General features: G+C 42.7%; 7 protein-coding genes across 9 annotated transcripts; 3 read left to right on the top strand and 4 right to left on the bottom strand.

The window, feature by feature from the left end:
- The first annotated feature begins 491 nt into the window (after positions 1 to 491).
- On the top strand, positions 492 to 2,225 carry BCIN_06g02080 (hypothetical protein). Its single transcript, XM_024693375.1, has 2 exons — positions 492 to 1,868; positions 1,932 to 2,225. The coding sequence occupies exons 1-2, from the start codon at positions 701 to 703 to the stop codon at positions 2,009 to 2,011; spliced, it is 1,248 nt and encodes a 415-aa protein (XP_024549161.1). The 5' UTR covers positions 492 to 700; the 3' UTR covers positions 2,012 to 2,225.
- Positions 2,226 to 2,545: 320 nt separating this feature from the next.
- BCIN_06g02070 (hypothetical protein) lies at positions 2,546 to 4,237 on the bottom strand. Its single transcript, XM_024693374.1, has 4 exons — positions 3,835 to 4,237; positions 3,618 to 3,770; positions 2,982 to 3,569; positions 2,546 to 2,923 (listed from the first exon to the last, which is right to left on the bottom strand). Exons 1-4 carry the CDS (start codon positions 4,056 to 4,058, stop codon positions 2,773 to 2,775), a joined length of 1,116 nt encoding a protein of 371 aa, XP_024549160.1. The 5' UTR covers positions 4,059 to 4,237; the 3' UTR covers positions 2,546 to 2,772.
- A 686-nt stretch (positions 4,238 to 4,923) lies between these two features.
- Positions 4,924 to 6,507, top strand: BCIN_06g02060 (hypothetical protein). 2 transcript variants are annotated; one of them, XM_024693373.1, is made up of 3 exons: positions 4,924 to 5,155; positions 5,198 to 6,134; positions 6,195 to 6,507. In XM_024693373.1, the coding sequence occupies exons 1-2, from the start codon at positions 5,017 to 5,019 to the stop codon at positions 5,902 to 5,904; spliced, it is 846 nt and encodes a 281-aa protein (XP_024549158.1). In that variant the 5' UTR covers positions 4,924 to 5,016; the 3' UTR covers positions 5,905 to 6,134; positions 6,195 to 6,507. The 2 variants fall into 2 exon arrangements, with proteins under 2 accessions (XP_024549158.1, XP_024549159.1); XM_024693372.1 differs by having other exon boundaries at positions 4,924 to 6,134.
- Positions 6,508 to 8,132: 1,625 nt separating this feature from the next.
- BCIN_06g02050 (hypothetical protein) lies at positions 8,133 to 10,504 on the top strand. 2 transcript variants are annotated; one of them, XM_024693370.1, is made up of 5 exons: positions 8,133 to 8,368; positions 8,426 to 8,495; positions 8,553 to 8,770; positions 8,848 to 9,595; positions 9,650 to 10,504. In XM_024693370.1, exons 1-5 carry the CDS (start codon positions 8,235 to 8,237, stop codon positions 10,325 to 10,327), a joined length of 1,848 nt encoding a protein of 615 aa, XP_024549156.1. In that variant the 5' UTR covers positions 8,133 to 8,234; the 3' UTR covers positions 10,328 to 10,504. The 2 variants fall into 2 exon arrangements, with proteins under 2 accessions (XP_024549156.1, XP_024549157.1); XM_024693371.1 differs by having other exon boundaries at positions 8,553 to 8,782.
- A 1,076-nt stretch (positions 10,505 to 11,580) lies between these two features.
- On the bottom strand, positions 11,581 to 18,705 carry BCIN_06g02040 (hypothetical protein). The gene is made up of 6 exons (XM_024693369.1): positions 18,009 to 18,705; positions 17,887 to 17,947; positions 17,657 to 17,758; positions 17,400 to 17,600; positions 16,710 to 17,351; positions 11,581 to 16,648 (listed from the first exon to the last, which is right to left on the bottom strand). The coding sequence occupies exons 1-6, from the start codon at positions 18,272 to 18,274 to the stop codon at positions 12,110 to 12,112; spliced, it is 5,811 nt and encodes a 1,936-aa protein (XP_024549155.1). The 5' UTR covers positions 18,275 to 18,705; the 3' UTR covers positions 11,581 to 12,109.
- Positions 18,706 to 21,677: 2,972 nt separating this feature from the next.
- On the bottom strand, positions 21,678 to 23,596 carry BCIN_06g02030 (hypothetical protein). Its single transcript, XM_001560337.2, has 4 exons — positions 23,283 to 23,596; positions 22,898 to 23,169; positions 22,645 to 22,755; positions 21,678 to 22,496 (listed from the first exon to the last, which is right to left on the bottom strand). Exons 1-4 carry the CDS (start codon positions 23,378 to 23,380, stop codon positions 21,835 to 21,837), a joined length of 1,143 nt encoding a protein of 380 aa, XP_001560387.1. The 5' UTR covers positions 23,381 to 23,596; the 3' UTR covers positions 21,678 to 21,834.
- A 332-nt stretch (positions 23,597 to 23,928) lies between these two features.
- Positions 23,929 to 25,973, bottom strand: Bcap11. The gene is made up of 2 exons (XM_001560336.2): positions 25,468 to 25,973; positions 23,929 to 25,345 (listed from the first exon to the last, which is right to left on the bottom strand). Exons 1-2 carry the CDS (start codon positions 25,805 to 25,807, stop codon positions 24,141 to 24,143), a joined length of 1,545 nt encoding a protein of 514 aa, XP_001560386.1. The 5' UTR covers positions 25,808 to 25,973; the 3' UTR covers positions 23,929 to 24,140.
- Between the last annotated feature and the right edge of the window lie 459 nt (positions 25,974 to 26,432).

Genomic DNA, 26,432 nt, shown 5'->3' with positions numbered 1-26,432 from the left:
ATTAGCACGGCTAGCTTTGCTTCTTGAAAGTCTTTTTCGTGTTTTTTATCTTCTTAAGAAACTTGCAATAGACTACAACGCGACGGATAGCGCTCAGGTGGATCACATGAGCGAACTGACTGGGGGTCAGACACAGTGGAATGAAATACCTATAGACATGTAAATTGGAATTAGTTTGGGAGTGTGAAGAGTCTGTACGAGATGAGTATTCGGTGCACGTTTGACATGTTTGCTGTGAGCGATTTGACCGAAATTTCGTGCGACGGTTGAGAAGAGAATCTTGGATTACTTGTCGTTTGCATCCAAGAAGGAGACTTTCCAAGATACGACTATGAGATGTTAGTCCTTACGGTTGGTGTTGTAGTTTCGAGTCTTAGATTCGAGTTCAGTACCAGATGACGTTATTGTCGTCAAAGTACCCGCAAGCGATAAGGCTGACTAATCCTCCCGAAATAAAGCCTCACACGCTGTGGCGAGGCTACCTGTATATCGGAAGCCACAAAATATACTATCATCTGCCATACGAAACCTTTATTTTGCTTCCATCACAATGATTCCTCTCTGCTTCATTGAAAGATTGGCAAATTCTTTGTTTAAGCCGTGAATAATTCCGGAACACGAACACTAACAGCGCTGTAAGATCAGAAAGGTCGGACCACTGAGGAACCATTGAAGCACCCTCGACGTTGGACCCCAAATAATGGCTCTCGACGCACAGAGTAATTGGAATGTGGAGATGTCGCAGCCTCTCAAGTTATCCATTAGATCACAAAATTCAGAGCCCAAGCTGGCTTCTGGAACAATGGCAGAGCTTTATCGTAAAGCTCCTGCGCAGGAGATCCTTCTCCCGATGGAGATAATTTCTCAGATCCTATCTTACATTCCTAATCGCTTGGATACTCAATACACTTTCTACTCATGCGCGCTGGTATCTAGGATCTGGTATTCGGCATCTATCGCTATTCTATATGAGCGACCATATCTTAGTGGCACAAACTTTAATAACTTTGTAGCCACTGTTTGCCCCTCCAAAAATGCACATATACGGCAATCCGCACTCGCACCTTTGGTCCGCCGGCTTGATATGGGAGGATTAGTTCACAATAGTTCTAGGAGCTTGACTGCGCGTTTACTGGGCCGATTAAAGGGGAATCTTGTCGAATTTGTAGCACCACAGGCCTCATTCGCTATCAACTCCTTCCCCGCTCTCAGCAAATGTACCCAACTCCGATACCTGGATCTTTCCTTGATCTCCGCTTCGATATCGACCCGCTTACTGTTTCAAACTCTCAAGACACTGCTAGAACTCGAAACATTACTTTTTCCGCGAACCTCGAATAGTGATCAAGACAGAATTGACGAAGTATATGAATGGCCACCAAAGCTACAAGGCCTCCATTTAGCAGGCGGAGTCGATGACCACTTCCTTCGGACTCATCTTCGCCATGTCCCATCGACACTTTCACGTTTCAGTATTCAACACTGCAGTATGGTGTATGCTCCTGCACTTTTAGAAACCTTAGAGCACCTGGGACCTCAATTGCAACACCTAACAATTCGACACCCGATGAATCGTATGGGTGTTGGGGCCTTAGACTACGTCCTTTTGGCGTGCTCGTCCTTAACCGCTTTCCGAATATCTGCCGATTTTATCACAGATGCATTGTTCGAAAATATTACCCCCGGCCACCCCTTGCGAATATTAGATTTGGATTGCAGCGGCACAGCAGGCACGGAGGTTAATATTACTGCTGGGGCAGTCTACGATGCAGTGGAAGAAGGAAGATTGCCATTTTTGAGGAGCGTGAGGGTTAGCTCTAGGCTGGCTTGGAATGCAACTCAGAGTGGAAGGCAAGATATAATTGACTGTAAGTCCCCATTTTCTTTTGATTTTTAATATTGCATAGAAGCCAGCGCTAATGCGCTTGCAGTGATAGAAACAATGGAGGATCTCGAAAATGAGACTCCACTTGGGATAGAGCCAATAGGTGTCTGGTTTTCAACGGATTGATGAGCTAGGCGGTACTTCTCATCGGTTCATGTTCGAAGTTGTAACAGATAGTCAAGTAACACACTGAGGTATTTTGTAGTACCTAGGACACTACGCCCAAGATTTTTAACCAGTTTAGCAAGTTGCTTACAACAGGGTTTGGATCGTGGCATTTCATTCAATAATTCCCATGTGTTTCCTGGATACCCTGAGTGTGTCACAAAATGTTAAACCATGCTTGACTGGGGTATGTCGCTTACAATAACTATGGTATATGATGCCTACTTAGAAGTTCTATCGACCGTCTTCTTATCTTGAATGACACGATTGACACTATTGTCGACTCGAGGAACAAACAGCCAGTATTACTACCCTCTGAATTTGGGATGCACGCTTCAATCAAATGAATGTATGCATGTTATTTTGCGCTTAAGCGCCAGGCTCAAGTGATGTTCAGATACTATAATGAGTGATGGCATACTTAGGGTATTGGCAAAGGTTTCACAAGGTACTGTCTAGCGGTATAGCCGTTAAAACTAAATACGAGCCATAATCTGCAAAGCTATATTCTGCAAAACTAAATTCTGGTCATCTATCTTGTCAACTCGTTTTTCTCATATCCCTTTACAGCCTGTCAATCAGATTCAACCACATCAGTATTTATTCACAAATATAACATCCCACATACCATTCCCAAATTTTCGTGTGATAACCTCTCATCTTCGTTACAAGAGCCAAATAAAGTCAGGGTACATTCGTATCAACCCGGAACCTCGAAAGCCTCAGTAACCCACAAGTTTCTTCTTCGCCGCTCGCAATATGGCTACACTCTGATCCCAAACATTATCTGGTCCAGGAGCTTCTGTGTATTCTGTGTCTGCGACTCGTTCAAGCTCAACTTCCCACATACGCTTTTGGTAGGCCTCGAGAATCCTGTTCCAGTGTTAGCACAGTTGCATTTGGCAAATTCGAAATGAATTTGCAGACGTACTCCCTCTCGAGAGCTTCTTCTCTGACTCCTAGTACGAAATATGGATCCTCGACGTACACCTCTTCGTTGTCTTGTCCCTTTGAAGGCACGTTTTGAAGTGGCTGTTGAAGAGCGACAATACTATGAATAAAGCCACCCTTTTCGGTTTCTTGTAGGGGTGCATTTGCCGATACTGTGCCAAATGGGGCCTGAGAAGCTGGAAATGGGTTGAGATTGGCTATATTTGAAGAAACCACACTTCCGATGCTTTGCTGCATATTCTGCTCTGGTAGTTGCTTTTGGCTGGCAGACAAGCCTTGATTCTGTAAATACGAAGACTGGAAATTCTTGAAATCTGCGGCTGCAGTATTATTTTGACGGTTAGTAGCCCCATTGATACCGAAAACTGGAGATCGTCCCCGAGGTCGCATTGGTGTGTGTGGTGGTGATTGTCTTGGCTGTCGTAATGGGCTTCTAGGTCGTCCACGTACTGGACGAACTGGGGAGACCTGTCTCTGAGGCCTGAACTGTCTTTCCATTTGTGACGGCGAACTTCGACGAATTGGTGAACGAGATCTACCTCGCTTTACTTGCTCTCGTCCAGGAGATCTGTTTGAATCAATGTTTCGGTCTTTACGATTCATGAGAGCTACTCACCTGGATCTACGGCGAGTCATTCTCTCTGCCAAAGGTCTGCCTCTTACTTCTTCTCGCCGGAAATGATGCTCTACACAACCTTTGTAGATACAATGATCATCAATGTAAATATTGCAGCTTGGGGAAACCTTCAATGCGTTGAGAACTTTAGTCCTATGGAGAAGGAACGTCAGTGGTATTCTTGGATGTTAAATACAATTGTCAATTGTGTACTCACCGAAGCGTAGGATCAGTACTCAAGCCGTGGTAATCACACCATTGACGAGTTCCTGGCAGTGCTTGATCGCGAGGCCATCTTGTACGACGACGTGGACAATAGCGTTCGATGTGGTTGTAATCATTACAACGCCAGCATTGTCTCGGGGCATCATGACAGTATCCGTAATGAAAACGACGACAATTCTGACAGGGCGCCGGAACCTGAAATTGAAATTTGAACATCTTGCCTGTTGGCTGATGGTCTTCAGACGAAAGTTTGATTCCTGAAAACGAAAAGATGAAAAGATGCTCACGAAGAGCCAAAACGGAATTATTTTCGCATTTAACAAAAGTGATGTTGATCACTTCTATATGACCAGATCGTCGTCGTTCCGAAACTACAATAGTTGGGCTCAATGACCTGGAGAAGAAATATAGAAGTTATCGATTACTTATATAGTCATCGAAGATAAAGAGTATATGCTACCCAGCAGGTAAAGTGAAGTTTATTAATGAAAGAGTAAAGCAGGGAAGGAACGACAACAAGGGAAGGCGCGATAAATGACGAGACACGTGATTCGCCCCCTCGACTCCTGATTCTTTGTCAAGACCAGTCAAAGAAACCCTTCTAGCAAATCCCGACTTTAAATTTCGCCACAGACTCATTTCACGTTCGTCTTTTGATGTTCTCGGTGGCTGGAAATATCACACATCGTTTCCATTGAGGTGAGAGTGCGTAATACTCGCCTACGGCCTTCCTTTGCAGCGCATCTGCTATTCTTGAACTCACCCAGTGTTCAACAAAACTTTGCTACCGCCAACCTATAAGATCCATATGGTTGTCGAAATCTAAAACAAATCTCCACTCTACAAATTCACTTTGGCCCAAACCACTTGCTTTGTGGCTAAGAGTTCAGCCATGGCTCGAGCTTTTTGAACGGTACAGCAGTCTAGATCAACATTTAATTTAGTCTTGAATACAAACTCAAATACAAACACGACCAAAGACACACATATTTCATCGGGACCATCTACACTCAGGACCATTATTATAACAACCAGTGCAAAAATACCACTGCCTCATCATCGCCCCACGCATCATCTCCTAGGAAACCTTTCTCTCGGTCATGAAGACTTCAAGCTATTTGGAAAGGGTCATTTTAAGTCAATTAAACCAAAGGTCGAGGAACAAGTGGACAGAATGGAATTGGTTCGCCACACAGATACTATTACACACGAGAAGATAATCACAAACAATCCCAGCCTTGACAATATATTGAATCTCGCATTTGAAAAAAAAATGGAGGGGATGGAAGCAGATATTGAGGAGTTGAAAAGAGGTACTGAAGAGTCGAAAAGAGATATTGAGCTGTTGAAAATAGATACTGAGGAGTTGAAAAGAGATTCAGAGGAGTCAAAAAGAGTCTCGGATCAAATAATCGAGAGGCTGGAAAGAGATAAGAAGAAAACATATAGAGAGAAGAAGCAAGGATATATCGGAGAGACAGTCAGCATGCGAAATCGACTAATTCGAATGACGTCATCCCGTGTACCCCTTCAGCAGCAGCAACAAAATGAGCCAAAGTGGATGGCAATCGCTAGAAAGAAACGAAACTACTCGGCACATGAACCTGATTTGAACACAGTGTTGATGCTAGCCTGCGAATATCCCGACTTTTTTGATATTCTTTTCGATACGATATACGGAGTACCAAAGAATGAAACCAAACTTCTACTTGACGCGGACAAGACTGGCGAAAACCAAGTTTATAATATCTTGGATGACCGCGGGTCAGCTTTTCACAACCATTATGCCGATACTTGTGTTAAGCCTTTCAATTCATGGTTATCAGCAGTGCGCGGTCTTCAAGACATACAATCAGCTACAATGAACAAAGCATCCTCTGATCACAAAAGTTGCGTTCGAAAACAAAAGTCTGAAGTCCAGAAATTAGTTCGAGAATGGGATACAGCTTTTAAAGAGGACGAGGCGAAGAGAGATACCGGAAATAAAAAGTGTCAAAAGATAATTTGGGAGGATTACTTAGATAGAGGTCTGCTTCCACTCATAAAGGAGAGTATAGGGTGAAGAAAGGTAAAGTTTCAGGAAAACAAGGGAATGAAGTAGAGGAAAGTGAGGAGATATCGTCTTCATAATGATATGAAATACAAACAATGGATATGTAACGTGGATGGTTAGAGAGGAGTTGAACATGGATAACCGTTTTGGTTGATTACAGTCAGTACTCTTAGTACACGGGGAGGGATAATATGAAGTGCACAAAGGTTTGGTTTTCAATAGGTATCAAGTCAATGACAGTTAGTACTTTCTAATATTGCCATTTCTGGATATTTGTTGTATACTGATTACCGATCTAGAGTATGGTTGGTTATAGATCAAGTGTTTAGAATGTTTAGAATATTTTTATTTTCAAGAAGTTTATATAATGTTGAAATGGGATGTTGAATTAAATAAGAGTACCGAGATCAAGTGAGGGAATTCGATCGAAAAAAATGATAGAAGAATTATTGATAGAATCACAGAAGGATAGAATCTGAATCCGTTGGATCGGCTGTATAACATTAAGTATCATGCATGGGGGAAGCGAGAAAGAGTGGAGGGGAAGATGGGCGTGCAGCTTCGCTCAGGTGCAGGGTTTAAGGATGATAGAAGAGAAATTCAAATAGTGCAAAAAAATCCCATTGTGTCGGTGGTAGTGGTGGCAGTGATTAACTCAAGAAGATGATAGGACATCTCTCAGTACAGTTTCTATGTGTTATAGCTACAGAGTTACTCTGGTAGTCAGCAGTATTGAGAAGGGGGCGTGGGTATATTGTCTATTTTTCGTTCATAATGGGGAAGAAGCACGACAGGAGGAACAGGAGGAACGGGAGGGACATAGTGGACTCGCAGTCTATCCAGTCACCTACTCCCATTGGTACATAGCGTACTTGCGGCAGTATGCAGAAACTTTCATCTAGCAGGATCACGCTGGTAAATACAGTCTTGCCCTAAACTTTGGTATAGTTTCCAAAATCCTTGTTCATACAATGACTAAACGGTAGAAAGATGGATCCATCATCAAGAAGTGGCACCTCAGCCATCTTTGTGGAAACTGGACATGTTAACATTAGTTCAAACAGTTGCTCCTCCCATTAAGGTGGCTGCTCACACGAGCCGAAAATGTATGAAATAAAAATAAGCCAATATGAGTGCCGACGGTATCCCCGTCTATTATGATGAAAGAGATTATGCACTGTGCCGTGCCAATACTTATTCTAGTAGTGACGAAGTTGAAGGCAGGTCAATGCGAAGTTTCGATGTTGATCACATTTCATTTGAGCACGAAAGATTGCTTGTCAATTAGTTTCCGAAGAGATTCATGATTGCGGGAAGCTACAGGGCGTGAGGCTGGCTGCAGGCAGAGAACAAAGACTTTAAAAAATGGCACATTATTTGACAACACCATCTTGTCCACAATTATATTCGAGACATCCATTTTAGTGTTTGGACACTCCCATTATTTTATTGCAATTATACTCTGGAATATCATATATCACCACATAGTCTCTCAATCTTTTGTTTTTCATACAGGACTTATTGCTAGTGTTTCAATCCATTGGATTAGATGATGGTATGTAATTATGATTGTAAATATCAGACCCTTATTATTGTATATGTAACTAGTTGCTAGCGCCGCCTATCCTCTGGCTATATGTATTATATCACTTCTCTTCATAATTAAGACATCTACAAAGGTCCAGCTGTTTGATAGGAAACGCAATCGATAGTAGAAGAGCAATTTTCTAGAGAGTTATAGTCTCAACCATAAGAAGCAGATCGTTGAATATTCTTGGCCTTCCTAGTAAGGCAGATTCGTTAAGAGTAAAATCGGTCTGTTGAACTTTCTAGAAACCAACAAACTGAACACCTTGGATCACATTAGTTACATGATTTGTCTGACTTTTCACAAGAAGCACCTGAATCTAGTAAGAAAGTTAATAAAACGCTATTTCTTATTCATAATGCTTGGTATATTCTAATAATAAAACGTGCTCATGGTACTAACACACCTCGCTAAAAATTGAAGAGCATAGTCCAGAAGTTACAAAAGGGCTTAGCATTCTCCCTTCCACGCTTTCGTTCAGATCTTTGGATCTATTGTGTTGAAATTTTTACTTTTTCTTTGTCTTCTCGGAAATTCTGGGGCAGTGATATTGCTGACGGTGTCGTCAACATTGCAAGCAAAATCTGTTCTTTCCGAAAAGAGAAGCAGGAGCACAACAGCATCAAAAGGCAAAGACAAAAGGATCCAAGATTTATTCAAATCGTTAGGATTTTATCCTGCCGCTGGCTCAGAATTAAAGAAGAAGATTAACGTCTTTGCCAAATCTATTCACATTCCACCATTAAAAGTCATGTCGAAAAAGCACCCGGAGGCGAGAAAATTGGCAGAATCATTTTGTGCAGACAAGAAAACAGCCGAGTTTCTATGGCCAGAGGTGTTGGATGGCAACTATCGCCGGCTTAAATGGGAAAATGATAAGATAAAGTGAGTGTCTTGCGAATTCTTCGGTACGGTGACAATGACTTAATAATTTATGGCTAGAATCTTGAAGTCACTTACCCATATTTTCGCATGGAAAATGCATTACTATTTCAAGAGCCGTCAGCGAAAGGTTTGTGCAATCAAGTAAAAAATTTGATGTTCATTTCTATGACTGACGCCTCGATAGGAAGCCCAACAGAATAGTCTGGATCGTAGAAGAGGTCTGGATTCGGATGACGAACTCTTGGCCACTCCGGGACATCAAAACCCACTAAGACGAACTCAACACCCAAAGACTGGCCAAGAATGTTCAAAAGCTGGCGCAACTTTTAATACCATCGCCAAATCTTCAGCAATGAGATCGGTCAGGCGAACTATTGATAATAGTAAATTGAGAGAACTAAAGTATGTCAAAAGGTAACCCGTCAATCTTCAAGTTGAGATTTGGAAGTCTGTTGAAGCTAATTGTTGCTGTAATCCAGGAATACTTGCAATCAAGAAATATGCGCTGTTCATATTCGTAACATAAAACCAATGGACGACAAGAAGATGATGGCCGAATTTGTTTCGCCACAATGGTTGGAAAATGAGGAATTCTCCTGGACGGCCCAAGGAGGCCTTGAGCCTGATACATACATTCTCAGATTTATGCATGGATTCTTATATTACAATACAGATCAGAACATGAGTTTGCTGAATTTCGTTCGCCTCTTTAAGGACGAGCCAGTGATTGCAAACAAGATACATGACAAGATACTAAAGGGTCGTCTTCAAGCCCGGGTGGGAGAGTTGGCCGATGCGTTGGTTGTCGAAAAATTATTATTCCGCAATCACAGTGGCGACAGAACGTCACGAACACAGGAGTTAGACGCAGCATGGGAGCAGAGATTGGACATTTGGGACCAGCCTTCCGAGGGAATCAGTGAAGAGACTGAGTTCTCAAACACACACCGTCGAGGTGTTTACGAGATTTCTGTATCTCCAGACCGCGATGAGCTTACAATCACATGTCAACAACGCTCATCAGATCCCAAAGGCTCAGTGAATTTATCACGAAAACGAACTTTCCAATCAACAACACTAGGTGATGATGTGGATAGAGAAGTTAACGTGGCAAAGAATCGAAGACTTTCAACATCTAATGTCAATCGACCTCCCATCATAAGGGACAAAGGAAAAGAGGTGGATAGAGGTCAAAGTAACTTAAAGGAGAAATCTCGATTTCTCAAAGTAAGATATCGATTCATTATCAAAGTGACCTATTCTAATCAATTGAAATTTCAGGATGGTTCAGCACATGCGACGGCAACAACAACTCTGGCCACCATGTGCAGCCCTGAGACGAGCAACTCTAAGTTGAATTCGACGAGACCGATCAGTCCTACAGCTATATCAAGCGAAGCTGAAATCAAATCAGAGCCCTATTCAGCTTCGAATCCGCGCAGTGGATTCTTGTCATCCTACTCACCATTTTCCGATCATTTGTCTACACGATTTCAACCGGGTTCCACAGACCCCAAGTCCTCTCCACTGTTCACTACACCACTTCAACCCATAACTCAAACGACAGACGAGTCGGCATCCGAAGATGATCTTCCACTTGCAACTTTCTCGAATGACATAGACTTCATCTTTCTGTCGAAGCAAAACTTCGATTACGAGAACCCCCTCAGAGTCAATATCAAAGTCCTTGAAGATTTTTCTCTATCTTCCTTTATCTCCCTTTTTGCTCAGAGAGCGGGTGTCAATATGCTTAAAGTTGACGGCTTGAAATTTACCATCTTACTAGGCGACGATCGATTGGAGACAGTGATGAAGGGAGATGAGAGAAAGTGGGAGAATATAGTCGAGATCATTAGAGACTTATGGAAGTATAGTAAGATACAATGGGTTAATGGTACAAAGTTGAAGAGCAGGGTCTGTAGGATATTGACTGAGAGGATACTCAGTCGAGCATTGTGAGACTGACTTGATGGGAAACATGTTTGTATGGAGCCTTTACCGAGAAGAAATGCGTTTGTCCAATAAACATTCTTAACCCACTTCTGTTTTTACTGTGAAAATTCAGATTTTCCCACACCTACACATAGTATTTGGAAAGAATCCCATTATACTCTAATACTGGGATTGAAAGTCACATGTATGGAGACCGTTTCAAAAACAGGATTCAATGGCCTCGGAACCTCAATCGGCCTCTTCTCTTCTTATTTTATCTTTCTGCATTCCCAGAACTTTCATCGCAGAACCATCGTTATATTAAGTAAGATATCAGGGGAGACCTGCAAATAGACATTGCCATCTGATTTCGATTCGAAAGTGAAACTCAGAAAGAAAGCTCTTGAACACGTGTTAGTTCTGATCGAGCCTACTCGTTCTTCCTCTGCAAGCCTTGCCAGGCTGCCAAGCGACATGCCAGTAAATGGATACGTTACATCCAAAGCAGTTTACTAAGACTCAAGCCAGTTCTGCAGTCTGAGATAAATGGTGGTCGTATTTTCTGAAGTCACTAGATATTCGCTCATTACTGATGGCGCCTTTTACTGAGTGTTGGGTTCGTATCTTTATTAGATATTTTTATTGCGGCTATCACATGCGCAATTTCTCAAGAGTGAACTCTACTCACCTGGTTGCACAGCGTGGAGACTAGCCATAATTCTTCTCAAAAGCAACAAGTCTAACCGATATCCATAGAATCGATGCGTAGTCCAGGAAAATATCATATACCCTTGAGCCGATTTGCAGAGAAGTCTTTCTGTTCTTGGCAATTTAGAGCTAGGAAACTGACAACACATCTTCTTTGTTGACAAATGATATGATTGTCTTGACAGTCCCCAACTGGAAGGCTCATAGGAATATGCTCAAATATTATATGACTGAGTCATGCATCTCACCAAGTTGTTAGATTTAGATATTCTCCCCTGCAATCTTCATGAATACCGACATATTGTCAATTCGTATTTGCCTCTTTCCCCTGGCGGACACATGCACACACATAAAATCTGATACAGATTCCATCCAATCACTCTAGTCACCAATCTTAATCATTTCTTGGATTCGTCTGAAATTTGCATAAAAAAATCTCTTCCGCTCATAACCATCTGTTTTCTTTGTTCGGCATGTGAACACCAACAGTTGGTTGGTAAAAATGATCACGCGAACCAGGAATCGTGCATATGCATATATTAATCCTGTACGTGTTACGCATTACTCCCAAATGGGGTTGCCTTCACGCGTATTATTGTTAGGCAGATGATAGATTCGTCACATTTTCTATGCTGGTCGGTATTACCTATTAGTTTCATGCACGTTGAGATCTTGAAGGGGCGCAGAATATTGAATCACCAACATTTCAATTTATTTCGAAATGTTTCGATGTAACGGCATAAAATTGTAACGGATGTCGGCTAACGGCTGTAGACATCGTTACAACGACGTTTATCGGCTAAAGTGGATATCGGTTGTAAGTCTCACCCCTTGGCGTTTTTCGAAACATCAATCTCGGGTTGGCTGCCGGAGGCGTAAAAATACTGACTCTGGCTGAGGCGTGGCTTGCAGTGAGTGTAGTTTAGAGGTGGTAGGCAAACCAATGAATATCCTGCTATGTGGTCCATACAATGAAAGACTTCACAACAGTCAATTGAGACACTGTCGACATCCAAATGAGATATTCAAAGATTTTATAATCAGTATGTACAATATATAATACGGATGAAATTAATCGAGGTGGAAAATGCGGCCAGCCATCTATGCACACCTCCCAATCAAAATGTTAACTTCCCAAAATTCTTCATCTGCATCATCTCCATTTTGTTTCGCAGATTTAACATCTCTGTCCCAATTCCTCCATATTCTCTTTCGAGCTCGCTTCCATTCTCCGTCTCCCATATTCTTTCCAATCACAAATTGTTGATACTCTCCAAACATGCATCGGAAAGTAAGGTCGTCTAATCTCTCTGAAGGTATACCGGAGCGTTGGGAGAAAAAGGCAAACAAATTCGGTAAGGAAAGTGATTCCATATATTGATAAGAGAAAGATATACTAGTGTCAATTAAGGAACTGGAACGTTGGAGATAGAAATCGAGTTTCGGTCTTGCACCATGAGGTGTTGTCGGTGTTTGTTGTGGCGTAGCTAGAGATTGAGCGGAGGGCGAATATTTAGAGGTGGTGTCGAGCTTAGGTGCAGAGTTCATAACAGTTGCTTGCTGCCGTGGAGGATATGTCGCCGGATGGTAATGATGAGAATTGTTGTTAATTTTCGGAGTTGTTATAATGGCAGACGCTTGTTGTCGCGGAGTGTTTCCAGACATAGATTGATTAATAGGTGGGAACTTTGACATGGGATCTGATCCAGTAGCAAGAACAATAGCTGGTGTTGGCGGTGTTGGCGGAAGCCTAGGGTTTAGTATAGCAGACATCGTAGTTGCCAATGACGGCTGAGATGCAGGGATCTGATTTATTGGGGACTGCATTGGAGATGCACTGACTGAATGCATTATCGTTTGAGGACTGGCGCCATTGAATGTGCTTTTTGTACGATCATGAGGATTCTGCTCATTGTAAAAATTTTGCTGTGCGTGTGTCGAAGTAATTTGAGGTTCAGCTGGCTGTTGCGGTTGCTGTGGCCGTTTCGGATACTGATATTGTGAAGTTGCTCTCTGTTGCCCATTATGCTCTGGAGTGTAAGAGCCTGGAGCTGTAGAAGCTTGTTGTACTGGAGATGGGTCGGTATATCGGTTCTGGGGAAACGACGGCTGTACAGGAGAGAATTGGGCAGGGGGGCGATTGGCAAACTGATTTTGTGTCACTGGACTTTGGATGATAGCGGGCTGAACGTGATGCTGGTTGGTGGCTTGACGGTGAAAGCTAGACGCTTGTGTATGAGAATGTTGACTGGTCGCATTGTTATTGTATTGGCTTTTCGAAGATGTGAGGGGACGATTCGAAGGTTGAGTTACAGGCTGATGAGACTGGTTGCTTGGTGACGGCGTGCTTTCATTCGATGACTTACTCGGAGCTTGCTTGGAGAATTCATTTTGGGAAGTTGAGGGTCGAACACCAAATTGCGATTGCGCACTTTGACCAGATGGATTAAAAATTTGAGTCTGTGACGGCTGTGCCGCATCTTCATCGACAGAGTAATTTTGCGGTGGTGAGTTCTGTGTATTAGCTGGCGTTGTCGAAGAGTACTTGACGCGTTGGCTCTCTGGTGTTTGGTGAAATACTTTGGAGGCCTGACTTCCCGTGGAATGCGGACGTTCTGTTGCTTGGGGTGCAGCTTGTCTCATGTCAGGTAGAGACTCTTGACTTCCTACTTGTACCTGTGACGCACTTGGTACTATTGAGACTGGGGTAGTATTGGCCATCGTGCGATTGTGTAATACATTAGTACTAGTTTGAGGGACATATCTTGATGGTTGTTTGGGAATTGTGGATATGTTATAATCCGTAGCTAACGAGTTCCACCATGGGTCCTGGGATCGATACAATTCTGGAGAGGAAGAATTGACTTGAGTCTGGCTGTGAGTCTTTGGTCCTTGGGACTGTTGGCTGGGATGCTGATTGGTTTGTGCTGGGTTTGACTGTTGGGCATGATTATAAACTCTGTCTTGCGTCCCCTGTAAGTCCTTGAGATGTTGCGAAGTCTTAGGACTTGACATCGAAGGGCTTTTGGAAATTATACGCCCCGTTCCACTATTAATAGAAGCCCCATGCCTCGCTTCTGCCTCCCGCAAACGCACGGATTCGGACTGACCCATATGTGCAGAATCGGGCCACTGATTACGAATTTCAATGTCAGCTCTGTTTTGAGCGTTCTCCTTGGACGGTACTTGATTCTGAGTTGTAAACGCCACAGGGTTTATTTTGATCTGTATGTCGAGTTTGGGGAGGTTCGAAATTTGTTGCTTGCCATTTTGAGAATCAAATTTATTTTCTCCAGCATTGGGCAATCTTCTGTTTTGTTGCATACCGTGTTGGAACCTCTCTTGCTCCATACGAGAGATTTGTATAGTTTCGGGGATTGACGTTCGTTTTTGCGACATGCTGGAAGTTCGCTGAGATTGTGCTGGAGACCCAACAGAAGTCGAGTGATGCATACCCACAGGACTCTTAGTATTACTCCAATCCTCTGACGACCTCTTTCGATTTAAATGCACCTGTTCTTGCGAGACGATCTGATTCGAGATACTATTCTCTTGCCTGGAATCATAATTGTTCGTCCTACTCTGATCCATATTCCGACCATGATTATTCGACTGTTGATTTGAGATTATTGAAGGAGAGTTTGTGGTCTTAAGATGGTACTGATAAGATGCACCAGAATTCGTACCCATCTTTTCGTCCATAATTCTCAGATGATTGATGAGTTCTGGATGCGGTGGCTTAGGAGAACGCTTTTGGTCATATTCAGGTTGTCGCGGAGATTGTATTTGAATCACAGAAGGTGTTGTATTTTGGCTCGCGGGAGCTGACGAAGCCAGTGGATACTGAGCAGTGCCAGATTCCATAGTCGGCTTTTCGCATGGCGTTGACTTCTTTCTTGACTTTGTTTTTCGAGGCTTGGTATTCGTTTGCTCCAATTGCCTTTTTCGTGAAGTTTCTTGCATCCAAATGTCGTTTTTTGATGCTGTCGGTTTACTAACAAATGCCATGGGGTAGACGCCATTCTGAGAGTTCACTGGATATGAGTTGAGATGTACGTTCCGGGTCCAAGAGGGCTCTGATGACCTGCCAGGTTCGCGTGTAATAATTTGCGGGAATATGGCTTCACTTTGTTTTGGTGTCTCATTCATCTGCTTGCTTTGTCGTTGATCTCGAACTTGTTGTGGTGCAATCGATGACTTATATACCCCCGCGGAACTTTGGGATATGGGGGCAGGGGAAGATTGCAAAGCAAGACTTGACATCGGTCGATTTATAGGTTGAAAACCTGAAACCAATGGATCACGGAAAGCTGCTTGAGGTTCCTGGACAGGATTTTGAGGTAGTACTGGAGACGATACGTCTGACTTGGGGTAGTCTGATATGGTTGTTGTAGATTGCCTGACAATAGGCAATAGAGTTGACGTTTCCTGGCCGGTCTCCGACGTCAATGGACCTGACGGCAAGGGGGTTCGTGTCAAATTAGAATCATTCCTCTCGAATGATTTCTGGCTCGTTTCTAGAACATCTAACGAGGGAATTTGATTGGAATGACCAGATTGAGGCTTGGCAGTCTTTGGAATTTGTGACAAATTGCTCAAACCCTCTGTGAATGCATTATTGACTGTAATTATATCGCCCTGGTGTGAGAGTTTTTCAGGAGGACTTTCTTTTGGAGCAAGCTCGATCGATGGCGAGGCACGTGGCAATACACTATTCTGGGTTGTGGTTCTGGGAAAGAGATTCTTGTCCATTTCATGCGTATGCATATCAGCGCTTGATGTTGGTGAAATACTGGAAGTGCCACGGGTTCGTTGGGTATCGATGGCTCGGGAAGCATTGGACGAGAAAAGCTGGTTCAAAATCTTGGTGTCGTTGAAAGGGCCGCATTTTTTTGAATTTTCTGATGATAGAGTCTCTGGTGGGGTGATAGAATCAGAGGTATTGCGATCATCATTCTCCATTATAATTTGATGAATTGTTGGGACGGCTCTTCGAGGCTCATCAACCTGGTCTTCCAATTGCTTTGGGGTCGGCCCTTTTGTAAAGTCTTCCCCGTCTAGCTCAATCGGCTGAGTGCTCACTTCGATACGAAGTTCAAGATCTTCTTTGACTTTTGGAGATGAACGTACATCTGCAGTCTGTAAAAGTTGACTCGGATGCTCGATCCGGGTTGATAACTGAGAGTCAATTACTTCTGCTTGAGCACCGACAACTTTGTCAATTAGTGGACCATCTGCGATCGTTTCCGATGATTGGTTTGGCATGACAATGGTATCCAGCAATTCAGATTGTGGTGAGAGATTTCGACCTTCTGACGTATTGCTTGATTGATGTGAGAGAATTGACTTGGCTTCGGGCCCTTGTATGTTGTCCTGCACATGTGGAGGCGTTGTCTCAAGTGTAACTGTATCATCTGGATTTGGAGATGGGGATTTGATGACTACCCCTTTGGTAGGTACTGCTACTCTTTTTGCTTCGCTGAATCGATTATCGTCCGATAATTCGGTTACTGTCGTCCCTAGCTGTGACACCTCTATCGTCGATTCCTCTTCCATCTTGATAAATACATCAGCTTTGTTAGATATGCTTTTGCAAGGTAAAGGTATTTCGACAGAGATTTTTGAATTTTGGATCGTGTGCTAAACATGGTCAGATATAGTAACAAAAATGAAAACTGAATTTGCGGTGAATAAATCATACCTCAGGTACTTCATGCACTTCCAACTTTTGAAACCTCTCTTCATTACTTTCTTCGTTAACATTTTCCCCAGCCGTCACCATCACAGTCACGGGATCGATGTTAGAGCTTTTTCTAGATATAAGATTCGGGAATGTCATGTCCGCGGGGGGTGGAATTGTCTTGCGTCTCCATGCATTCTCGGTCCATGGTTTTCTCTTTGATCTACTACTATCTAGTGCATTGTCTTCGGATTTCTTCGAAAGTTTTCGTCGCTTGCGATGGGTCTCTGGCGGCAATTCTTCTTCAACACTACGTCTTCGATTACTGACGCGTGGAGTAGGTGTGTCATACTTTAGGGTGGTCCATATTGCGCGAAATCTTGCACTCATCTGAGGAACACCGTCGCCTTGTAATTCGATAAACTGATGATTGATGAATGTCTCTGTCCAATGTTTTACTCTATCGATAATTCGCTTTCTGAATTCTCGAAGTTGCGTGCCGTCAAGCTCCGCACTTGGACCCTCTTTCTTCCTCAAGAGACTCACGAGGCTTTGAATTCCGTCATCTGCGCCATTCTCTAGATCAGGTGTGTAATAAAACAGCCATCTATGCATAAAGTACTGAATTTCCTTATCAACTGCACTGGGCCATTGTACACTCTTCTAAGCGCAAGTTAGCTTCCACAAAAATTTGCTATTTGAGAGAACAACCTGTGACAACCAATCCTTCCCCAATCGAACCGGTGGATCTGGAAGGTTTTTGGGGTCAATACGCTCTGCCCACGGCATAGCCACGTTACGATCAAACCTTTTTGGCGGATCTAACCATGGTGTAAGGCACAACTCTGGCTTAATGGTCATTAAAGACGAACTATAAGTAAATTGTGGCTCTTCGTCTTCCAGGTACGTTTCCTATATGTACAATTAGTATCTGGAGTTGAAGGGTAAAGTGTTACAGAAAGAAATACTTCAGGTGTACTCGAGGCCGAGGGTTTGTTGCTAATATGTTCATTGTTAACATTTGATGGTGGGGAGGCAACATTGTGTTTTTGGCACCTCCGTTTCGCATGCTGCATGATTGTGGCGTTAGCTCCCACACGGGAAATTAACATGCTCGCAAATCATCAGAAATGAAGCGAGACCATCTATCAGATGTGCCATATTTCATAAGACAAAAATAGACAAGAGCAGCACATACCAATTTGCTATAGTTGGATCTTGCGTGGATGAGAAATAGGTCGGCTACATGATCGATGATACTAGAAACCGAAACTCTCAGAATACAGCGACAGAGAAGAAGCAAAACAAATCTTCTCTCACATTTTTTTATCACGAGCTTGTTCGTAAACCAGGCTTCCATCTGATGTTGGTGGCCAAAACCTCTCCCCTCTGCCTTCTTCTTCGAGAAAATTCACAGCACATAGTCGACTTCCAATAGACTCGGCCTTTCGACCATACACCTTGTTCCCACGAGCTTCGTAGTCGGCCAAAAAGGCAGAAGTAGATTTTAATAGATTCCGACGATCTTTCGTAGGGTTATCTTTTTCATAGCCAAGAAAGGAACATATGTCGTCCCTTTTACCCATTGTCGTTGATTTTGACAGAATCGTTCATCAAGTGGTAAAATGATGATCGAAATGAGGAACGATGTTCGGTGACATGCCATGAACTTTATTGAAAAGACTAGGAATAGAGTCCATTTTGCAGGTGCAGTGTGCGAGTATTTGTTGATTGCTCTAATTCTGTGGTGTGGCTCCAGGGTGGGGCATAAACATAATATGTATGCAGCAAGGATTTCTGACAAGAATTCCGGACAACTGCAGGAAAGGAAACTGCGGAAATGTATAGAAGTAGAGAAGATATGAAGTATATAACTGGTCCAGATAATTTAAGTGCAACATGAGAGTAGTCTGCATAATTGAGTTCGTAGCGCAGATGCGGCAGCATGATAAACGTCTACCCCCCGGCATAATGTTCCGGTGACCGAAATCCCAATTTGATCTTATTCTTCATTTCCGCAGTTGGACAGCTGTCCGATGGTAAATTCAAGAATATAACTGGTTGGAATTGTACGAGACACACAACTGTACCAGCTGTAAGCGTTGAGAAACAAACATGTGAAGCTTCTCTCCAAAAACATGCAGCGGCTATGTAGTTTCTTTGCTAATTCTCCACTCCCTTTTCAGTTCACGAATTTATCGCGATGAAAACGGTTCCCACTTGTGAATTGCATATGACAATGGATAAAATGATAATTTGCAAGGCCACTTTTCTATCATTGGATGACGGTGTCGTCGCCTAGAACTAGGAAGGTGTGATTTTCGTCTAGGGATAGCTAGCTAGTCTTGGAGCCAGCCATGCTGGCATGCAGAATGTCTTTATAGCCGAGCTTCCTGGGGTACTTTTCCCGAAGAGCAAACGTTCCGAACGAGACTCGGAAGAGGAATACACACAGGTGATATACATATAAATTTATCATATCCAAGATTAATTGATTGATTCTATCTGCACTTGCAGTAATCATTTATTGATCTAAGGAATTTTCCAACCACTGGATTTATCAGGACTAGATTGTCATTACCGATAGTGTTAAAGCGTGTGTTGATTGATCAGTTCTAGAATAGATACATACGTACATCGTTGGTAGTTTTGTTAGTATCGTGAGATTTATTCACCAGCCCCCACAAAAAGGCACTCCACCAAAATCCGGATCTAATGGCGTGCATAATGGGCTAACCTTATAGATGTTTACCCCATCGGATTTACCTAGGTAATGTAATGTAATGTGACGTTCAGATGTCCAAATGTCTAAACCATGTTGGTAAGAACAAGCAGCGGTCCAAGATATCGTTCATATCTCTCGAGTCCACTTTGATTGCAAGTGTTGACGCAGATGACAAGGAGCTAACGAGACATGATAGTGGAGAAATGTAAGCTGCTTGCTTGTACGGAGTATGGTTTAAAAAAAAAAATTGGTGTTCCACTGATGCCAAACATTAATGTTGGATTCTCGTTGGAACATCTCTTGGAACCTTGAATTGCGGGAAAAGTTATGCAATGACATGCTATATTGACCTAGATGATCATATTAGTCAAGAAATTGATAGCCACAAGAGCTCTGGAAATGCACACACAAAACATGATACGCAGAAGGTACTTTCATACTTGCAGGTATAATCATCAAAAGATAAACGATACACATGCAACAGGTACGTCGACGCTTTGGAAGTCTAGGCTGGGAGGTCCATTGGGATCTCTTGCTCGGCCACCAATTGATCACTATGCGATGCTGAAGCTTACTCAAGATACAGCTGGCGTTCCTTTTGTGCTAATAAAACGGCGGTGAGGTTGCTAATCGGTAGGTGAATGAACACTCTAGAGGTGTTAGCCAACATATATGGAACATAGCAAACGGCCAAAAAAAGAAAAATGTCGTGAGTTCTCATGAACGGGTACGTGCTGCCGTGCGGAGTATTCTGCCTTCATCTTGCATATGCCCTCATGTTCCTAATCATGTATCGCATGTACACTAGGTACCTTTCTATAAGTACCTGCTTCAAATTGACAAGCCTTAAACCAACCAGCAAGAAACTAACAAGATTTATCGCCACCTCCCTACATACATTCCTTTCTCTCTAATCACGTGGCAGATGAAACTAGGTAAGGGCTCGTGCTTATGCACTCGATTTACTTTTCAACACTTGACACTATACACAAAACTTCTAAGGAGTCTTCACTCGGTCTGTCTTCCTAAATGTCTTTCGTGGTCTGTCTCAACTGAAAGTCGTGTTGAACGAAGATCTTCGGTGGTTCCCTTATTAGTGGAGCACTCGTGCTTCATGCCTAAATGGACTTTTGTCACATTGATCAATAGAACTTCGACATTCGGAAGACGACGTGGATGCATTCTGCTACGTCGATATACAGAATTAATCAATAGCTTGTCTACCTAGCGGATTGGTCACCACTAATTCAGTTCGATCGATAGGGGTGGCAATGTTCTCGGATGGCAAAATCAATATCTATAACGATCAGTGCCGCGACAACACTAGGGTGATTTTTGATTTTTGTGTTAGCTCATAGTTTTTGGAAGTTCGATGACGAGAACAAGAAAATTCTTACTATCAATTGGTTCTTCGAGGGTTTCTTAAGTGAAGCTAGCGCTTTTACTATAGAATTTTATCCAATATGAGCTGGTTGCGGTGGACTGCTGGGTTATGAATGCGGGTTCCCGCAATGCATCATTCGCTCGTATACGTATACAATAATTCTTTACTTTTTTGAGGGACGTCTCTTGATTTTAGCTTGCAAACGAGTGTGCTGGTTCTAATCGGACAATGTTATCGCTACTGCCGCTTTGAGTCATACATAACACATTAAGTTTCTGAATCAACTTAACCAATTATGGTCCCTCGGATATTGGATCTCGAAAAGCAAGCATCAGCCTGTATCAAATACAACTTTTGGAAGACAGCTTCGGGACCATTAAGTCAATGTTTCTCAGTGGAATTCTTCTTTGGGTGAAGAAACGCTCAGGAAACAAGAAAAGTTGGGCAACTTACACCCAGAATGCGAATCTTGAAAAGAATTCCTTCTCAAATCGTAGATGAAGACTTGACCTATAAAAATCATTCGGGGCGTTTGAACCGCGAATATTGCTTAGGTTTGGAATACAACAGTCTTGAATGACTAGTATATGTAAGATGTGTCTGAATACATGTATTAGATGTTTCGGATGATTATACCAAGGAACACAATACCCCATGAATTTGTCAACACGTAAGAAAAATCAGACATAGGGGCATTGTAAAACATTCCAGCTTTAGTAAACATTAGACTCTATGGAACAATGGACAAGACATATACATGGAGGCCATGAGTTACAATCGAGTTTAGTGTGACTGGTAGTTTGCCACTCGCCGATCTTCATAGTGTTTTCCAAATAATTATCACTGATGATCGAAATGGCTAATATCAAATTCAGTAGAATGCGTCTTGAGATTCTATCTCAACTTTCACAGCGCGGAATCCTCATTTAAGAAAGCGACAGATGATGGATTTTTGCACTAGATATTCCAACTAGGAACACAATATAATTCCCTAGATTTATTTCTAGATGATGAAAAATATCTCGACCAAATTCCCCTCAGACATTCGGAATCCATCCATCCTTTTTCATCTCCCCAAAGATCTTTTCCATCTCTTTAATGGTATCGACCCTCTTTGTCCAACCAGCTTTACTTGCTTTATCCATATTAACCACACTTCCCCATTCCCCAGCGTCCATCCCATGAACAAACGCATCCCATGTAACAATGCTCAACGCATCATCTCTTACTCCATACTGCTCTACAATTCCCGGCCATTGTTTTTCCATCTCTTTCACTTCACTCATCAGATCATATTTCCGTTTCACCTTCGTCTCAACCCCAAGATACCTTCCAATGCCCTCCCAAACATCTTTAAATGTTGTAACCGTATCATCTACAATATTAAATTTCTGATTTTTCACTGTCGGTTCTTCATTTAACGCTAACCATTCTGTGAATTCCGCAACCACCCAACTAGTACTGAAGTGCTGTCCCTTGTCCCACTTTCCATAGTACTCATCTTCTCCGCCGGGGAAAATGGCGGGTTTGTTGAGAACTTTACAGAGACTAAAGTAAATGGCTGCAGATGTAACCCAGCTGTTTCCGGATTTCCCTACATACCCTGATATCCAGAAAGGCATTGTGACATTCCAACTCCAAGATCGTTCTTCAGAGAGTGACCAGAGGAAATCTTCTTGGTGATAGTAAAAGTTGGGGACTATGATGATGAAAACTTAGTAATTCACCAGAGAAACTTTTGATATCCAGAGCTAAAATATATCTGGGAGTAAATGGGATGCAAGTGTCTTCGAAAAAGTGCGAGCTTAAAGTTGAGAAATGGATAGAGATGAAGTGATGAAGCTTACGGGATCGAGGATCGGTCACCCGAAGAGCATCCTCGGTTAGGGGTACTGATACGGGTGGGGAGGTAAGTAAACCATAATTCTTTCCTCCAGTTTGGAGAACCACACGTTGCACTATATTAGAGGAGTCAGCATTTGATTGCGAGGATTGGTGAAAAATGAGCCATCGGATCGGATGGCATGGAACAGTGTAAAGATCTCGAATGAATTTGACGTTTCAGCCAGGAGAGCCAAAGTAAACGGTGGATATACTTACAGCTATCACGAGAAGTGAGATCGATAGCAGTGAGCGTATTGGCAAATAGAGGCACATTATTCTTGGTCATCTCTTCCAAGTGATTGGGATGGTCATAGTCGGTATGTATGTAGGCGTAATGAAAGAAATGCGTGACATTTGTAAGTCCATTAGCACTCAAGGCCTCGGCAATTTCACCAGCAGTAGCTGTGAGATCGAGGGAATGAAATTCGACACGGGGATCGGATGGAATATTAGAGGGTGGAGATCGTGAAAGGGCAATGATACGAGTCCTAGTATCAAGAGAAAAATTTAGTTCGAGGTCTGAGGTCGAGATGGAGACAAGAAGGATGAAGGAATCGTATTTGTTTCGAGGCTGGAAAATACCCCCTTATTGCATACTTACCAAACCGGATTCTGGGAAAGTTGCTTCAACAAGGCGGATCCTGAGATTCCATTTGCTCCTGTGATAAGTGCAACCTTGGGAGTTTCTAAAGAAGTCATGATGGTATTCTCAGTTTGGTATATTTCTTCGATTTTGTGACGTTTTCCAATGCTCAACTTTTCGCCGTCAGCGAAACCGTGAAGAAAAAAAAGAAATTCCCAAAGGAGAACGTCACTAGATATTATAGTAAATTTTACGGAACAGATTTCTTTGAAGATTTATTTGAAAATATTAACAATAGTGCCCCTGATTTCTTCATAGTGTATAATTGTACCATCATTCTACGTACAATAGTCTTTGACATCATTGCCGAAAACCTTATATACAACCGAGGAGTATTAGCCAGCACGACTCATACCAAGATCGGGCTCGGTTGCAGAAATATAAACCCTGTCTATTCAACCCTATGAGAAGCGAGGGATAAACCCCATGCTACGCAGGTCGACAAAAGGGGATCTACTATGCACAGAAAGCGGGGTGTGCATATGCAGGCAATCGGAATTGGAGGGGTATGGCGAGGGGCATGATAAAGGTTCTGCCGTGCTCGTGTCGTGTTCGCACGAATTTCTTGGAGATAGTATAAAATAGCGTAAATGTAAGAGTATTCTGACGCTGGTATTACTATATATAGGTAGTGATGCTTATTATTTATTGTTTCTAGATTACTTTGCAAAGAGATGGATTTCTGTATTTGTGAATGCATAGATGATACACTCATTATGTCTATTATATCCTCTGATTACTCCTCAGTAAGAAAAGAAAATTCCTCTTCCTTGTTGCATCCTCCCTGTCTCATCAGGACCATGTAACCCGAAATGATCACGCGACGATTGCTCCATTTAAAAAGATTCCTCCTAGTACAAAGAAACCGAGAATTCTGAAATCTACATTCCCCATCGTCGATATAGCGTCACCAGACTTCCTCGTCGCTGCGGCCGTTGCCGTGGCAGCAAGAGAATTCACAGTCTTGCTAGCGCTACTGGAAGGGCTAGGTTCCGCCGAACTCGTCACACTAACGCCCGTCAAAGCCGGAATGGATTCTCCCGCTTTCAACTCCACAATATGCTCATGTCCATCCCCATCGCTTGAACTGGCACTCACAGAATTGCTCTCGAAATTGGCCTGCGCGAGTCCGATTTGATTGTTGTCCAAATCATACACCACATATGCACTTCTTAAAAAGGTGTCTCCAAGTATATGTATATCGTTGGACGTTTGTATCCCAAACGCACATGCTTCGCCACTAAATGGCAAATCTGGGAGAGTATCCTCGGGATACAGTGCATAAACCGGGTTGGTCAGTGGAAACACGAGTTCTGATATGGGAACCCTAATCACAGCAGAGGTGGAAGAGGAGGAGAAAGAATAGTCGACTGTCAAAGAGGACGAAGTATTGAGCAACGAACAGGGGAGGTAGACATTGCCAGTGGAGTTGGTATCATCGTAGGCGTTGAGTTCCTTAAACATGGCATTCGTCACCTCGGCTGGTAATATAGTGATCGAGGTTCCAGAGTCCAGAAGTACAACTTGGGGAGACGTTGTCAAATTTGCGGCATTGCCCTCTTGATCTGTGATACCCACTGCAGCAAGCTCAACTGACAATGTCGAGTAGAGAATCGAGCCATTCCACAACGGTTGGGGCACTATATCTATGCTCACCAGCTCGCCAACAAACTTGGTGGTATCGACTGCACCAAAAAGAAGAGACCCAGTAGCTGAGTCTTGTGAATCTAGATAGAGACTATAAGCCCTGGAACCGATGAGATTCTGGGAGACTAGCTTGTCAATGACATTGGGAAACACTGTATTAGAGGCTTCGCCGATAGAATAGCCAAGTCCAAGTATTCCCATTTGTATGTTTGTGTCGCTGGCGAGACCTATCTGGAGAGACTCAATGGTGACATTACCGAGCACAAAAGTGTCGGCTATGTAAGGTCCCTGAGCAATACCACCATCCACATACGCAATATTAAATTCGTCGGTCGTAATGTTTAATTCGACGGTCGAAGAAGCACTTGAGTTGTCTGTTACATATCAGTAAGAATCCAACATTTCCTTCCACTCCCTAAAAAATTTGTCTGGGTAATAAATAACGACAGTGTTCCCCGAAGCAGCTAATAACTCATATCATAATGAGAACACTTACATGGAGTCCTGCATAGAACTGGAGCAGATCCGTTATTATCTGGTATTCCAACACCAGTACACGAAGTAGCAGTATTGAGGATCACCCAGGTATCAGTGCTCCCCGTATCAATAGTCAAATCAACATCCTGAGGCGGGATTCCGACTTTGACAGAGATCACATAGCTTGCTTGTGTCGCATCGTTTGCAAGAGATGTAGAGACCGAGTCGCGGGTAAAAAAACGGCGGTTGAGAGCAGGATCTGGAGCATGGCTTTGTCTCGTAATAGGAATGCGAACTTGAGCGAGCGTGAGAGAGATCAAAAGTAAGAAGATTAATGTGTGGTAGATTAAGGTGCCCATTATGAAAATCGATGGCAGGTATTGGTATACATATATGTATCAAGAAGACAAGTTATATAGACTTGAAAGTGCAAGAAGTTGTGAGAATACAGCTAGCAAACTGCCAACTCATTGCCCCAAAATATACCATAATATAGCAGCAGTGAATTAATCTTCGTCAACTAACTTGGATTAACTTTAGAAATGACAAACGCGCCCTTAGATTTTATCATGACATAACACACTTAACTAGACATTTCAACTTCCATACTCGAATAATAAATATATCAAAAACATAAAGGAAAAAGCAGTGGACAATTTTAAGAAAAAACATCTTTACACTGCCTACTTGAAACAGCACACAAAAGACTTAATAAAGCATACTAGTTATGCAATTGCATTTCGGCTCCTCACACTCGGGTTGCAACATAGCCACATCGCCAATGGCAGAAAGATCCCTATCCAATGACCATAAAATTGATCTCGCTGTCCTGCCCTGCCCTGCCCCAATATTCCACACCGGAAAGACGCAGAAGGGACTGCGTGGCTTTTAGTCAATATGCAAAAAGCCGATTTCCCAATCCGACACAGCGAGTCAATGTATCCAGAGAAGAAAGACAACTATTAATAGACGCAACTGTTATAA

This window comes from Botrytis cinerea, chromosome 6, assembly GCF_000143535.2.
Source record: "Botrytis cinerea B05.10 chromosome 6, complete sequence".
NCBI lineage: Eukaryota > Fungi > Ascomycota > Leotiomycetes > Helotiales > Sclerotiniaceae > Botrytis > Botrytis cinerea.
The sequence above is the reverse complement of the archived record's forward strand: the minus strand, read 5'-3'. Positions and strand labels throughout refer to the sequence as shown.